The sequence below is a fragment of the Protomyctophum parallelum genome (genome assembly GCF_964188405.1).
Source record: "Protomyctophum parallelum genome assembly, chromosome: 1".
In the NCBI taxonomy this organism is placed as follows: domain Eukaryota; kingdom Metazoa; phylum Chordata; class Actinopteri; order Myctophiformes; family Myctophidae; genus Protomyctophum; species Protomyctophum parallelum.
In genome coordinates, this window is record NC_139697.1 from 84,012,775 (window position 1) to 84,029,209 (window position 16,435).

Here is a 16,435-nt window from a genome sequence, read left to right on the forward strand (position 1 = left end):
TTATGCATGTCAGATATTTACAAATGTATGCTTGCCACATACAAAAACCCAATACATCAACGAAAGCAGTCAAATAAATACACAAATGAGTCCAGACTTGGACAAAGGCACTTGTCAAACAATCAAAATTCTTCGAAAAACTACAAGAAAAGACATTTACATTTGTAAAGGTACTTAGATTGTGACAAATGGCAGGCGCTGTTTTGCAAACATGGAATCGTTCATGGTTCTCTTCAGTTGAGGGCATAGATTTTACACATGAACATACTGTAGATTACATGAATGAACCGGCAAAGCCTCCGTTTAGATTTTTGCGCTGGATATTCAAAAATAGGAGATATACAAGCTCACAGCGTGTCATTCCGTGATGCGCTGCAAGATTGTACATCTGCTAAGTTTGAACATTTTGTAAAAATCTGTGTGCAAACTACTTATTTAGAAGGCATTTGTAGACTCTGCCTCTGGTCTGGGTTCTAATAAGAGAGAACTCTCAAGGCAAATACTTTTTTCTTCTGTGGTATGAACTACTTTCTACACCATTGCATTTCTTTCCAGCAACTAAACCATAAATGAAAGTTTCCTGGTTTTGATATATAGCTTAAAAGTCCCCTCAAATTTAAGAGAATTTACTGAGCAAATGCATTTAGGGTGGAAATTACTGTTATTTTCTATGCACTTCCATGACCGTCCTAGATAGAACATCACAACAGAAGGGCGTGAGTGTCCTCCAGTGGAAAATAGTGAGTCATGCTTCTAACCATATTATTCCAGTCCCACATACTGTATAGTATTCCGTATAAATATAGGGTCTAGCAGCAAAAATAATGTATCAAAGGTTTGTGAAAATTAACAAATGGATGTTGTGGGACTGTTTTGGAAAAAAGTCGTTTGGGTATCATCATTTTTATGCTCAGCTTTCCAGGTTTGTGTGAACACAAACATTGGCTTGTGATTGGCTGATCACCCCATAGCAATGATTGGATTGGCTGAGCAAAGTACAAGTGAGGGCAGAAAAGTGAGACGCCAAAAGTGATTGGCCGGAATGACATTTGTGATGATTTGATTGGTTGAGCACGGAATGTGATGTATGATGATAAGAGCGCCCCTCACTTCACACAGGTGTGATTTCTTTTAACAAACATTTCAGCCATCAAAATGTGCAACACGTTTTACTAGAAATAGAAAATAAGATATGGTAGTGTTAAATGTCAACTTTTGTCAAGTCTTTTCCCTCCATATAAATCAGTGTTTATACTGTATGACGCAGGGGCCATCTTTACCTCCATTGCTCAGGCAACACCGGTATTGGCCTCCATCTGTGCCCAGGAAATCTTTGTAGTGTCTAGCGAAGTGTTTACAAGGATTTCTCTAGTAGGATCTCGTTGAAACCCGTCAATCTCTCACCCATCTGGTCTGGCTGAATGTCAGCATAGAGCAGTGGCGATCTCTGATAGTGGAGCTTCACAGATCCCTTGGAAGACAAGAGGGAAAAGATGAAGAGAACTACCCATAACATGCGGTTAACCTGCTTTTTCACAGAGGTTCTGTCTTCTGTGCATGTGTGTACTCACCTTGGGTTGAGCCCTAATGGAGGCCAGACCATGCTTGTACTGGTTAGTCTCCACCTTGTACTCCCCTCTGCTGGAGGGAAAGCTGAGGTAGGCCATTACCGACAGCATCTTTTGGAAGCTCAGGGCTGTGAGAGAAATGGTGTTGGCAGGAGCCGAGGCCAGAGCGAGGCCCATGGGCCAGCTTCGCACGGTGATAGGCTCTGGTATGTTGGAGAGCTGAACCAAGCCGCTCTCCCTTAGTTCAGGCTTTATTACCGGCTCATCTTCCTCCAGCAGGTCTTTGGCATCATCCAGCTCTGCCTCGGCCAACGCATCCATCCTTGCCTGTCATTTGACAAAAATAACATTAATAAATTCAAAATTAAAACCCATCTGCTGCCTCCTGCTGGACGCAGAGTCAACCGCAGACTTCCGAGCCGGGACTGTTGGGCAGCCATCTTAGATGCTAAATAAATAGCGTCAATGCTAGCGAGCTAAAATGCAGAAATCCTTGCAAAGACCTCCGAACATTGTGCGTTTTATCCAAACCATGTAGAGCTCCATAGATTGCGAGTTATTCAGCCTGTATAAAGGGAGGTGAACGGCAGCACGGTTGTGCAATCCGGTCTAGGATCGCTAAAGAAGCAAAGGCCAAGCCAAGCGCAAAGCTTATCAGATGGAACATTACGCCAAAAGCAGTTTCCAGTTGGATTCCTACTGGCGGAACCTTCCGTCAGAAGCAGTACATTTTTTAAATGTGTCTACAATCTTACTGATTACAAAAGAAATCACACCCGTGTGAACTGAGTGGTGCAACTCCGTGTGGCGGTCCCCGGGGACTTACAGACCCACAGGAACGCGCCCTGGGTGCCGGCCCGGTTCCGGCAAGCCGTCACACATCCGAAAAGAAATGACAGTTACCATGTGGGGGTCCCCGGAACATCCAGACCCCGAGGACCCCGGTTCCGGCGAGCCGCCCCGCGTCCAGTTGAGAAATGACAGAGTTACTGTGATGCTATTTCCGTGTGGCTGCACCACTCAAAAAATTTCGATCCGTCTGAAGTGAGTGGTGCTGTACTGTACTGTACTGTACTAGCCCTCCTCCCTGGCCTGTGTGTGTCAGGCTGTGCAACAGTAACGCTATTTTCGTGCTTGGACAGACAGACCCAGGGGCACAGGGACAGACCCAGGGACACACATAGCTGTCTATAGGAGTGTTTGCACCACTAAAAAAAATACTTTTAAAGAGAAAACTTAAAAACACGTTTGGCACTTTAATTATTTCTGAATTTATTCTTAATTTTTATGCATTTAATTTCCCTTTGTTTATTCACTTTTAATATTTTGGCTCATCATTTTCTTCCACTTTTTATGTTCAGCACTTGAAGTTGCAACTGATATATGATGTTCTATATAAATAAAGTTGATTGAGCTTATGGATTGTGTGGCCCTGGTTTTTCCCTAGTGGGACTGATTAAGGGTAGCTACTGGGACATAAGTCGGGACTTGATCATCCCGACTGGGTCGCCTGAGTGAGGGGTATGATATTCGAGAGACCCGAAACCCCGATGACCTTGGGATACATCACTGAGGATACGTCCCAAGTGCATCCATGTGATGTTTTAGACAAACAAATAGACACAAGTTTAAATATAAATACAATATAAAAAGTGACTCCATATGTGTGGGTGCGATGCTTTCTTTCCATTACTTACCCTCCATGTCCTCCAGGTGGTCTGGATGACTGAGGCTGCCCTGTTCCACTTCTGGACCTGCCTCCTAACCAGCCATGACCGAACCACTGCAGAAAGCAACACACACTGTGAATTCAACCATCAACATTTGACTTGAAAAACACAACACCAGCATATGCACGGCAACTGAAAACAAAACACCAGCATATACACAACTAAACTAAAAACGATGCACAATATTGTGCCACCGTTTAACGACAACTGCATTCAGAGGTTGGTCACAAGATCCCACCCAAAGAAAATAAAGCAATCCTTCAGAATTGACTGGGATGAGTCACATTTTTCACGTGTGTAAATAAAGTTGTGTGTACAAAGTTATTACACACACAACCGATTTAAACTGGTATCTCACTCCCTATAGTGGACATGTCATAGCCAAAAATTAAAAAAAACTAAATAGCAATTTGGAAAATGTTTCAACTGAAGTTAAGTGGTTAACCAGCTGGTATCTGTTGGCCAGACACTGATGACACAGCGAGCAGACAAAGCCACTAATGTGTACTGTCTATAAACACTGATTATTTGGAGTTTTACCTGTTTGGATCAGGGTGGCAGCACGTCTCTGGGTGTGGCGTCTGCGACATTGGTACCTCCGCCAGCAGCACTGTATGGAGAACGCCCTCTGTGTCAGGATGGCCTTCCTCTGCTCCTCCAGAAGCTCCAACTGTGGATCAAATCACAGTACACGAGTACTGGGGATGAGTTACATGCACTACTGATTAGAACTGAGTGAGCAGTTTTAGTTTAGTTCGAGTATTCACCATTTCTTTCTGGTTGATCGAAAAGGCTTAGGCTGAAGCTTAAAGCTTATTAATGCCTATCCTTTATAAACTTTTTTAAATGTCGAAAAATGAATAGTGAATGAAAATAAAAATATTACGTTATTACATTCAAGATTACTTAAACATTGTTCGATATGAACGAACCCTCAACAATATTAAATATTTACATTCAAGGCTTCATTCTTATACAACCATGCATAATTATCTCCTACTCCCACCTGGGTGGGTCTCCTACTCGGCAGCCACCGGTCATTGAATTATTGGCTTAGGAATGTCACAAAAACAAAAACAATCTCAAGGGGTGTGTAATTGATATAAAATAAGTCATTTTTGGGGGGTGAACTGACCATCCTCTGTGTGAGAAACACTTTAGTTCTTCCACAGTGCACCAATGAGCTGTGTGTCTCACTGTCAAGCGGTTGTGATGAGTCAAGCGACTGGCTTTTTAACACCGCTCTCAGAACATTCTCCACAGACGAACGAATCTCCACATCTGAGACGAGCACAGAGAAAGGGCAACCAGGAGTTAGATGAGGTTAATTAATCAATCTTTCTAAGCATCATTCAGATGACTGGATGTGAGCATGGGTTTGTGGTCGGTGTCAGTTAATCAAGAACAAGCAGTTCAGGGGCTTTAGCTATAGAGACGGTAGAAAGCCAACAGAAACAAGACAAAGAGAACGTCAATATCCTGATTGGTGTGATTTGTGAGGTTCACATTAGCATTGCATGTCTTTATTTCCACGCTATACTCATGCAAGAGTGAAGGACAGACAGCATGTAAGAGCAGTTTTAGTGAGCTGGTTTATTCAACATAAATATAAATGTAACGACTTGCAAAGCAGCGTTCGACGGTCGGAAATCCATGCATTTACCTTAAAGGTTCTAAGGCAGTTTCAAAGTTTGTTAGAAAAGTCCCAAGAGAGAAGAGAATTGAGGATCAAGTCTATTAAGAGAGATAGTGAAAATAACCCATCAGACCTAAAGAGAGGAAATAAAATCACCTTTTTGTCAAGGAGAAATATGCAGAAATTATCCACAAGCATTACATTTAGATGCACTAAACCACAGATACTTACCACTACTTTGAGCTCCTGGTTTCAAGACTGAAGATTTAGAAATCATTCCATAACGCTGTACAAATCCTTTGAAAGGAATTCTGCATAGCAAAGCAAAAATGACTAAGATCAATCAAAAAAGAATACAAACAAATTAAAAACTTGCTCATAGGACTACAATGAAGTGAAACCACAGATGCAATACCTTATTGGAAATCCTGCTGCACTAATATGTATGGTCTCCACTATTCCACAGGCCTCCAACTGCATGATAACCTGACATCAGATAAGTCCTAATTAGAGTTTTTCCCCCTCCTCTGTTTTGCAAAACACATTTGTATAGGCAAAATAGCTACCTCTTCCTTTTTGAAGGTCAGCGGCATGCAGTGTTGGTTAGGTTTGATACAGCGGGTGTAATGGGGCGTTGTGCTATGGAGAATCTTCATTAGGCTCTCCAGAGAGGTCTACAGTCAAACACAAACCATGGTTATTCTAGTTAGGAAAAACTTAAACTAACTACAATAATCCGATATTAAAATTGGCTAAAGGGAGGGCAGACCGTCTGGCAGACATCACACGACTTAGACATAACCATAAACAAACCCAATATTCCCATCTATAGGCAGGACGTGGCCATCCTTCCTATACAAACCTAATATGCCCATATATAGAATCAGAAATGGTCAAAAATCTACATTTTGTGAGCTTGGCTCGGCTATCACTATTTTTCTGAGATCTTTGAATGTTGCCACTTGCCACGGCACAGACTACCCTGTATTACAATAAATAAAACACTAAAACTAACACAAACTCAGAGAAACCCCAAGAAGAAGACCCAACAAATGATCATGATTGTACTTTCTTACCTTGAATTTTGAGACCACAGTGGCCGCCTTACTGAGTCCTCTGCTTGTTGGACAGTCTGCTTCGCTGTCAGCGAAGACCAAATGAAGCAGAGAGTTCTCAGACGTCTGAAGCAGTTCACTGAGCTCTGGCGGCACTGGGTCCTACAAAAAGGAGTAGAATGAATGTGTAGACTCTACCCATCTAAATGGTAATGGTAACATTCTCTACCCGGTAGAGAATGTTACCATTACCAATTAGATCAGCAGTTGGTGTGATTGATATGATGGGTGACTTTCCTATTTACCTTGTTTTTCTCCATCATGCCTTCTATTTTGTAGCTGACTTTACCAGCGTAGTGAGCCACAATGAAGTGTGGCACCTTGCTCAGCTTATCCCAGCTTATGTTTGCATTCTCTGAGAGATCATTCTCTAGTCTGACACTCAACTTCTGAGGATCAGAGGCTCGGTTAAGACGACACTCCTGGGTGAGGGGGAAAGTATAATACCCATTTATTATTGTTAAATTATTGTTGATTATTGATTATGTATTGATCCATGCATAAGTCCTGAAGTTGAACAACAGACCTCGTTGAGGAGAGAAAAAACACTTGATGGGCTGCCTTCTATCAGTTCCAAGCAACTCTGGTTGTCCTGGTATTTGACAAAGGACCACTCCAAGCCCTCCAACACATACTCGTCCTGAGAGGAACAGATATCAAAACAAGTAACAATTACTTTTTTAAATTATACTGTAGGATGTTCACTCTTGCTCAGTTGCTAACCATTGAGTTTTCTTTTTCTTTGGCTGATTGGGTTCCCAAGTGAATATTTTGGCCACCAAACGAAACATTAAAAGGTTGTGCATTTATGTTCCATTTATGTTACCATTAGATGGCCTGTCCTTAATGGCGCATGTCCACACAACATAGCTCACTTTGACAGAAAAAGCATTTTGGAGTGCTTTAATCCACATTAGAACCAAAGCACTTCTACTTCTAGAACCAACTAATGTGAGAACTTCTGAAAAAACATAACGACTAACCTGTATGTAACACTGATAGATTTTGAACATGCATAGTCTGAAACAGAAAACAAATATTCAAAGCTATCAAAAGTACCTGCTGAGCTCTGAGATAGTGGGCGACAAAGTGCTGCTGGAGTTTCTCATTGGCGTAGTTGATGCATAGCTGCTCGAGGTTATTGATCTGAAAGCACTCAAACCCGTAAACATCCAGGAGACCTGGAGGTCAGAGAGGATGATGTGAGCTTGATTAAATTGAATGGTAAAAAACAAACACAATATTTGTGATCAACAAGGGCAAAGGTTAGCTTATTTCACCTATGAAATTGCACCAAGTGGAGTTGTCTGCACATATGCTGTTGTTGATAAACGTAACCAACCATTCAAACAGTCTGTCAAAAAAATAAAAAGGATTAAGAGAGATATTAAGTAATTGTTTCAAACAGCAATTAAATGGCACTGCACTTCGCTGTGTAATGTACAGAAGGCAGTTTGAGGTTTTTATACTGCAAGACAAGTATATAGCACAACTGTTTTTTAAATCATAATAGAGGCTGGGACGAAGCCCAACCATAAACTCCTGCATAGTTTTCAAACAGCACAATCATTATCCGGTTGATAGATATCGTTCCATAATTTGTTTTCACTCACAGGGCATAGATGACCTTGGCCAGACAGTCTCTCCGTACTCCACACTCTGACTGGGAGCAAGGCTTCAGGACATTGTGTTTCCCTGCCTTTAACATCCGCACTCTCAGACACGTCTGCAACTGGTCTGCAGGGATACACAACAGACCAGCAGCCCGATGCAAGAACTCTACCAAAGGGAAGAAGAACAGCAAGCTGTTAATCAAGCTAGAATGGATGTCATGAACAATTGTCTAAGCACTTGGTAAGAAGTGCTCTGGGTATTGGATACGATATCCAAAGCGCTCCTTAGCTCAAAATCGCTTTCTGTAAACACAGGCCACTGACACGACCTTTCTGTGACGCTAGATAACACTGTTCTGTGAAGGATAATATAATACAATTATTTACAACTACCGGTATTATAAATTAAGTCCCAAAAATGTTATATATATTTTGGCAATAAAATAGAAAAATACGCCCGCACATGTATATCTGCTCTGTACAAGAGGATAGATACATTTATTGAGGCGACGTATCGGTCCCTACGGACCATCTTCAGGTGATATATATATATTGGCAGAAATGGCCAGTGCGTTCTTAATTGTTTGATAACGACACGTAACGAGTCAAAGAACTTCAAGTTCCTTACAGAAGTAGGATACAGATGATAGACAATATCTGGACTTATATCATGATCACATAGAGTAAAGTATGAGAACATTCTAAGTTATCTGTTTTATTAGTGACCCAAACTGGTCTTTTCCGTATTCTGTTTTCTCATCTTGTCATGCACTACATTTTTTTCCAGTACCCGTCCTGCACAGCACTTAATGTTGAATGAATCAGATGGAATAAATACCTGCAGATTCCTCATCTAGGTCACATGGCTGTGATTCATCCACTGGGGAACAGAAGTTTACATTCCCCAGATGCAAAATCCCTGCTAATATCTGTAACACATTACACCAATTACAATGTAGGCATTTAGCAGACACTCTTGATCCAGAGCGATTTACAATAAGCAAGAAAAAAAAGCATGGCAATACATCACATACATAAAAAGTAGTTATCATGGGGAAGACTTTAGAATTAGATGCTGTAATTACATAGAAAGAAAGACAATAATAAACATGGAGAGATTAACAAGTGAATATACCGTACCCTAAATATTTGTCCCTGTCTCTCAGCATTGATGCCCAGATGAACCATTGCCTCCAAAGTCTCATCAAAACAATCTTCTGCAAAATATTAAGATTAAGGTAAGATGAATTAAGATAAAGCCATAAAACACATAATCCAGGTTAAACTGCAAATTGCTTATCGTTTTATACTGCTTTGTGCTTTGTAAGAAATGTCGCATAAATACAAGACAGAAATAAAAACCAACCTTCCACAGTTTTATGAACATTTGGAAGCCACGTGAATTGTTGTTCATGTGGCATCTTCCATTCCTTTCTCTGCTCATCTGTAGCCCCTTTCATCATCTGGAGAAAAATGTGTTAAAAGTGTTATACTGTATATCAATGCAATTACCTCAACAAATTATTTATATCATTCTCATCACTTTTCCGGGCAGAGGTCATGACTCATGAGTGCCATGCAAAAGTATCAGAAATAGCCAATCTACAAGCTCGCAAGGCATTGTGAGCTTGTAGATCTGCTGTTGTCACTATTGTTTTAATACTTTGAAAAGATGTTTTATTTATTTTTTCTGAGCCGAGCCCAGGATCTAACCCAGAACAGCGAGTGCTCAAGCAACTCAGCTATTACATCCCGACTAACTGTATATACAAACTTTAAAAGGCAGTATGTTTTTTGTTTTTTTTTAGATCTTTTTTGGCTTTTTCTGCCTTTATTGATAGCTTGAAAGTAGTCTGACAGGAAATGGGGGTGGGGGGGGGGGGGGGGGAAGAGACATGCGGCAAAGGCCGTCGGGATCGGGAGTCGATCCCGCGGCACGCCGTCAGGCTGGCTCAGCAGCCAAGGTGCCCAGACAGTTGAACTAACCGTCCGGGCCAGGCAGTATGTTTTTAACTTGCCTGATAGAATATGTGGAAGTTCCTCTCATTAGCTGGTTGGCAGGCCACCCTGGTCTTCTCCAGCAAATAGGTTTGTACCGATGCCCCCACTAATACTTGAGATCTTCAGAACAATGATTAATGTGAATAAAGTTGAAAAACAAAATCATAATTTCGTTGCTGTCGGGAAGAAACCTCCAAAATGTTCATTTTTAAGGAAATGAAAAATATACATTTAAGAAAATGAAGAAAACCTTATATTTTTTAAACGGTGCAATACTGCCTCATCAAAATTGGTGTTGTGACTTTAGATATTGTCAATTACTTCCATGAGAGGAGAGGTGGTGGAGTTGTCTGTTTTAGCAGACAGTTTGAGGGTCGAATGGAGTTAAGAGGTTTTGTCCAATGCGTTTTACTACTTTCCATTGGTTGAATATTTTTTGAAACAACACAGACGTAAAGGGTGTTTAATAGCACTGATTCATAAAAATAAAAAATCTAAAACCTAAAAGATTTAGTTATGAGGTTTCCTCCCAACAGCAACGATATGTGATTTCACAAACTGAAGAATTTGAGTCCCACACTCCAAATTCCAGACATCCGCACAAACGTTGCAATATTTAAAGGTATATTCAGTGATATCACTCAAAAAACCTTAGGTTTCGTTTTTGGCTGTGGGACCCAGCCTTTCATCCAATCAGGATAGAGAGCCAAAAACGAAACCTAAGGTTTTTTGACCCCCAGGGGTTAACTGGGGACAGGGAGGAACTCCTTATATGGCCAGCACACTCTATAGTAGGGAGGATTATCACAACAAAACAAAAAAATAAGTGATATTTGAATTAAGTGAAATCACTGAATATACCTTTAAGTGTGGACTACACAATGTGCGGGACTCCATTATTCTTCATTGGTATATGTTATTCTGAGCCCCAACAGTTCAAGGCAAGTGAACGTTTATTATTTATTACACACAGAAAGATGGTGGGGGCAATCATAAGTACCTGTCCAGCTGGAGTTGTATGTATTTCCCAAATCGACTGCTGTTGTGGTTCCTTAGTGTACAGGCATTGCCTACACGGGGGATAATGCTTGAATATTTTAACATGTCAATATATATAATTATATATATATTAACATGACGTTTCGAGGAAGCGATCGGATTGGTTGAAACGGCTTTCTAGCCGTGCTTAAACCATGATATAGGACCACCTAATCAATACAAATAAATCACCTGCTCTGGCTAGCTAGTTTCTTGGGACATTTGTGGTTGTCATTAAGAAAACTCTGATTTATTTAAGAAAATATCTTAGTTTTAAGGGTAACTGTTGTATAATTGCAATATTACACTCAAGGGTGTTCTTGATCGTCATTAATGCACTTCTGCTCTGCCTTTAGAAATTTTCCTGCATCCTCACAGGCGTACATTAATGACGAAAAAGAACACCCATTCGTGTAATATTGCTTAATTGAATCAAAAGAAGGTTAGCCAATGGAATACAACCACCCTAAGGACTACTATCTGTACCAAGTAGACTACTGCACATGTAAACAGAGCTGCGGCCTTTAAACACATCTTAAATCAGATTTTTGTATACTATTTAAATAGTCTTCAGGGGAAGAAATGCTGCTAATTGTCCCAAAGTGACGCCAAAAAACATGCTGCTATTTGTTTAAAAAAACATAACATACATATAACGGTGCAATGTGACATAGCTCTGTCTACAAAATGCTGTACCCCCTCCAACTGTATATACTTTCCCCATTTTCAACTGCCAATATAGCTCCTTTGAATTGAATTACTGTCCATGGTGCCAATCTCTATTTCAACCGGAAATCAATGACAAAGTGTCTCACCAAAAGCCTCCATGATAGGGTTGGAGTCCAGAACCCTCCTCTCTATTCTATGGACAGTGTCCTGACTCTTCACCACAGAGGACGACGATGCCACGGTGGCATAGTATTTCATCAGACACCGCGATGTCCACGTCTAGGAAGAAAATGGATGAAATGTTATCAGATAGCACTTTTTGTAGACTTAGATAGCATTTTATACAGACAGCACTAGAATCGCATATAGTATGCTATATATAGTATAGTATAGTATGTCTCTAAATGTTCTGATGAATTGAAAATGGTGGACCCTGTTGTAAACGAGTGTAACGCTTTATCATGGTGTCGTCCACAGTAACAGTTTTTGCATTGTGCTTTCGTTTGAAATATACGTATTCTGCACTGTTGTGCATCATGGTGAGCTTGTAGAACAGCTATTTTCCCTTCTTTCCCTACAGACACTGAGCAAATCCTACCTTCCACAATTTCATTAATAATAATGCTTTATTTAGTTATTTCCTGCTTCATATTTATTGCGTTTGGGTCACATTGCGTCCATCATTTGATCCAAAGAAAAGCAAAACATTGAATTTGGGCGTATTTAGGCTACAAGCATGAACGCACAAGAGAGCACACAGTGTACGTAGAACTTGTTTAGTTATTACAAAGTGGACAAACCTACTGTAAGCATGGCACAGGCATCAATTATGCCCCAAGGGCCCCATACCTGTAAACCTGCACAAGGCATTGCCGTATCATTTGCCCTAGCCCTGACGACCTTACAGCATGTATGTTATATACAGTAGACAGATACCAGGTCATTATTGATCTGGCATTCTTTATAGCATTCTATAGTGTTTATAGTTTCAATGTACAGATATTCTACTGTTAGCAGGATGATAGCTTCTTATGATCCTACAGTAGATGACTATTTCTATGCATTTGATGTATTACCGTGTTGTTCTTGGCTTATTGTAAATCGCTCTGGATTAAAAGCGTCTGCTACAGTACATGCCTAAATTGTAAAATGTAAATTATAAATAGCAATTCCCCTCACACAATAGCATGGAGCACCACATTTTATTTTGACTCACACACTTCTTCTACTACATGGGTGAGGAGAGCCAATTGTTTCGTGGTTGTGGAAGCACTTTTATCTCAATAGTTATTTGTATTTGGCAATAAAAGCCAATATTTTTGAATTGCAACATCTCTCACAAATACTTTCACACAGAGGGTGCTTTCCTGCAGGTTCCTAAGCAACTACTAAGATAAGATTTAATCACCAACTGGGCTATATTATATTGCCAGACAAACTGTCACACTCTGAAGCCCTGTATCACCATAAAAATATTTATTTTTTATTTTTACCTTTCCTGCCCCACTCTCTCCACTAATCACCAAAGACTGGTTTACTGGTTCCAGTTGGCCTCGCACATTCCTGTAGGCCTCCTCTGCCACCGCGAAAATATGGGGTTTGAACTCCTTTATGGGAAAACATTACATAACATTGTTACATTTTATTTAAATACCTTTTTTTTATTATTAACTCATTTAGACCTGTCACCATAGCACCATATAGCTTTTAATCACTTTAAACATTATTGTAAACTTTAGCTGTTGAAAAATAGCAGACCTACAAGCTCTTAGCACTGCACAGAGTACCGCGCTGCCTACGAGCTTGTAGATCTGCTATTTTTGAAAGGTCATGAAAATGAGTGCAAATCTTTGAATATATATTGTTTCCCAGCGAACATTTTTTAACTCATATCTTTGCTTCTGGTCCCTTGAACAACATATTTTCAGATCAATTACATAAAATTTTGGGGGTCCTTCTTGACATGAAATAGTTTGAGAACCACTGATCCAGAAACATAGGTTTTTTCAGAAAACTGTCATGATTTAGGAGACATTTGCAGAATCTGGTCTCAGGTCTTACTGGGCTAATGTCAATGCATCCCAGATACATTGGTGATGTCTTGATGTCACCCAGTGGCCAGCAGTTGTAAATACCTGAGGCCGAGGAGCACAGTGGTACTCCCTCATCACGTCCAGCGAGTAGAGGTGTGGGATGGGCTGGAAGGGATTGAGTGCCACCAAGGTGCAGCCGGCATGGGTGTAGAACACCTTCACACTGTACCTGGCCTGCAGGCATTTCAGCACTGCAAAACCAAAATACAGGACATGTCCATGATTGGCAATATGAATAAACAATAACAAACAAAGAAATGTGAGAAGCAGATATTTTCGAGATTAGGGATGTACAATCTTACAGGAAAATAAATCTGAGACGGTTAGCAGCACTGAAGGCCACTAAAATGTTGCTGTGTTAGTGAAGCGAGCACTTATTCAAGCTTTAATAATAGCTACAAACAACAGTATTCCAGTAATTCATATAGATTGTGCCAGCAGCACATTTTATCTTGACATAGCTAAAATACACAAACGATTATACAGTGCAAGCCTGCAAGGTGACTAACATTACACCAAGAGGCAGTCAGTCAGTCCCATTACGTTTACGGAGAAATGATCACTAATGCTGATAGCAAAGACTTTGAAATTATTCTAATTTACTGTCTCTGTCGTCACCTCTCTCAATCAGAATGATATTGACGCATAGCATAATGGAAATGTCTCTACATTCTTGGATGCAGATACATTATATAAACCTGACTGATGGAAGCATTGCACTCTAGAATTGGCAAGAGGTTCTGTCAACAATTCTAATATCAGTTAAGCACAGTGTGACTTTGCAAGAATCCTGACCTTTATTGTTCCTCTACCTGCACCTGTACTTTCGTTGAACTGTACCCATTCTACAAACTGTTAATACAATTTCAATCAATCAATTCACCTCCCTCTACTGAAAGTCACAGCCTATTGTCTTTTTACTTGTGTATAAATAACAATTAAATTATAGTATGATGGAAACCAGGATTCACAGTTCCGTAAAATTTTGTCAACAACATTTAGCTAAATGATTGAACCACCTTATCCCCACTGCAGGGACTTCCACAGAATAATTTCAAAGTAGTTTGACAGTACCGGTCGTTGGAGTCACTGGGTTGACTTTGGTGAGGTCATCATATGTGTGAAGCTGGTCTTCTTCTATGAGGAATGCCTGGATGTCTTCCTCCAGTGAATCTTCGAGAGTCTGTTGACAAGGATGGCCTTTCTTATGGAATCCATTCATCTACATAGAATAAGAAAACAGTCCAGCACAAGGGAGGAAAATTAATTGACATGTGAACTATAGTTCATACTTCATATGTCAACTTTGTCGGGCTGGTCACTCCACCCAGATGGGTGATATAGGTTGCAACAGGTTCAATTGCAAGACAGATGACCCTCACGACAGCCAAGGTTTTGAGGCAGAAGTACATTTTATATCCATGTGACCAATACAAATCAGGGCTTTTGCACACCTACAAGCAACAGGTGCATAGGAGAAGGACAACCAAGTGCCTGCACAGTCTTCAAATGCAGTGAAAATGTTTAATAGGGAATCAGCAACGTTCTTTATCATAAAGATAGCCTGATGAAGGCTGTATATGTTGCTGGTTCCCTATTAAACATTTTCACTGCATTTGAAGACAGTGTGCGGGTGTTTCTTCTTTTTCATTTCCATGTGACCAAAACGTTGCTTGACATATATTGGTGTAAAAGTGGTAGTGAGTGGCCCAGACTGCTAGGCCAGCGGTCCGGACACCTAGGCTCCAAAGCAAACTGGATTCGAGACGAGTCCTGACAGCCTTTGCTGCGTGTCACTTCCCATCTTTCTCTCCCCCTTTCCTGTCTACCCTACTGTACTATCAATAAAGGAATGATAACAAAAGCCTACAAATAAATGTAGATTTTTTTTTTTTTTAAGATTAAAGTCCAATGTAGTCTGTCTGACCCAGGCCAGGTGTCTCGAGTCATCCCCCTGGCCTATCCCTGACAAGTGAAAAGATTCTTTAAAAAAAAGATATATATTATTTTTATTATTATCATCATCATTTAATTATATCATACTATAACTTTTTCTACTGATTCATAGTGATCATGCTGAAGGTTGGTTTCTATGTCCTGACTTTATGTGAGGACTGTAAACAGATGTGCTGAACTCAAACTGTAGTCCATACACTGGTGGTCTACGACTCTAGTCTACTCATCACAAGTTATGTGTCAAATTCCCACAGCCCCCCACAGCACATCCCCCACAATTTATTGCCCAGGCATCAGGCATGGGTTAAGTTTTGATGTATAATGTGGTTAAAATACACATGACAAGAATGATGACATGACAGACAGTAAATTAAAACATATCATGATGTTGGGTCTGGTCGCTTCATAGAGTGCAGTTTCAGAAGCTACAAAGGTACAGGTAGGTAGGTAGGTAGGTAGGGGGGAAAGACATTACACGTTTATAATTAGAATATCAGAAAATGGGGGTTACTTTTGCGTTTATAAGCGGAGATGACGTCGTGCCTGCCTCTAGTAAAAGTTAGCCAATAATAATATGCAAAGTTGTTTTTTTCATGGTACACGTGTTACCGACCATTCGTGTGTTTTTTATTGAAAGGTTAACGCCAAAGAAACTGTGAAACTTGAGATTATGTTTACGTTACCTTTCTTCCACCATGTTCAAATCCAGCTGTACGTTGGCTCTCCTCACAATGCATGGATTTCAACTTCACACAGCAACAGTTGTCCAATGTTTGTTCTTTATATAATCCTACACGGAGAAGAGATTTATAAAAAATTATAAAAAAATATAAAAAGCCCACAGTAGTAGTTAGTTTGCTGCTGTACGTATGAGCGACATTTTCTTTGCTGTCATAAATTCCACAAGGACAAACTCGTATGGCCTCTGCTCTGAACACACCGCATACACTGATGATTCCCGCCCTCTTCCTGAAGTTGGAATACTACCACGCCCACTTCCGGTTGAATTCCAGATG

At 40.3% G+C, this 16,435-nt stretch overlaps 1 protein-coding gene across 1 annotated transcript; it reads right to left on the reverse strand.

Annotated features, from left to right (window-relative positions):
• Positions 1 to 1,132: 1,132 nt before the first annotated feature.
• Positions 1,133 to 16,230, reverse strand: myo19 (myosin XIX). Its single transcript, XM_083773306.1, has 24 exons — positions 16,103 to 16,230; positions 14,538 to 14,685; positions 13,506 to 13,654; positions 12,864 to 12,977; positions 11,517 to 11,649; positions 10,664 to 10,733; positions 9,681 to 9,783; positions 9,029 to 9,125; positions 8,803 to 8,879; positions 8,501 to 8,591; positions 7,663 to 7,828; positions 7,330 to 7,403; positions 7,109 to 7,230; positions 6,576 to 6,689; positions 6,295 to 6,471; positions 6,011 to 6,151; positions 5,501 to 5,608; positions 5,350 to 5,420; positions 5,166 to 5,245; positions 4,434 to 4,579; positions 3,839 to 3,968; positions 3,266 to 3,351; positions 1,572 to 1,895; positions 1,133 to 1,471 (listed from the first exon to the last, which is right to left on the reverse strand). The coding sequence occupies exons 1-24, from the start codon at positions 16,154 to 16,156 to the stop codon at positions 1,355 to 1,357; spliced, it is 2,892 nt and encodes a 963-aa protein (XP_083629432.1). The 5' UTR covers positions 16,157 to 16,230; the 3' UTR covers positions 1,133 to 1,354.
• Between the last annotated feature and the right edge of the window lie 205 nt (positions 16,231 to 16,435).

Coding starts and splice junctions, on each gene's coding strand:
- myo19 (XM_083773306.1), bottom strand. CDS start 16,156: ATGCATTGTGAGGAGAGCCAACGTACAGCTGGATTTGAACATGGTGGA. Junction 14,686..16,102: donor TTGAACATGGTGGAAGAAAG/GTAACGTAAACA, acceptor TATTCTATGTAG/ATGAATGGATTCCATAAGAA. Junction 3,352..3,838: donor TGCCACCCTGATCCAAACAG/GTAAAACTCCAA, acceptor TGCTTTCTGCAG/TGGTTCGGTCATGGCTGGTT.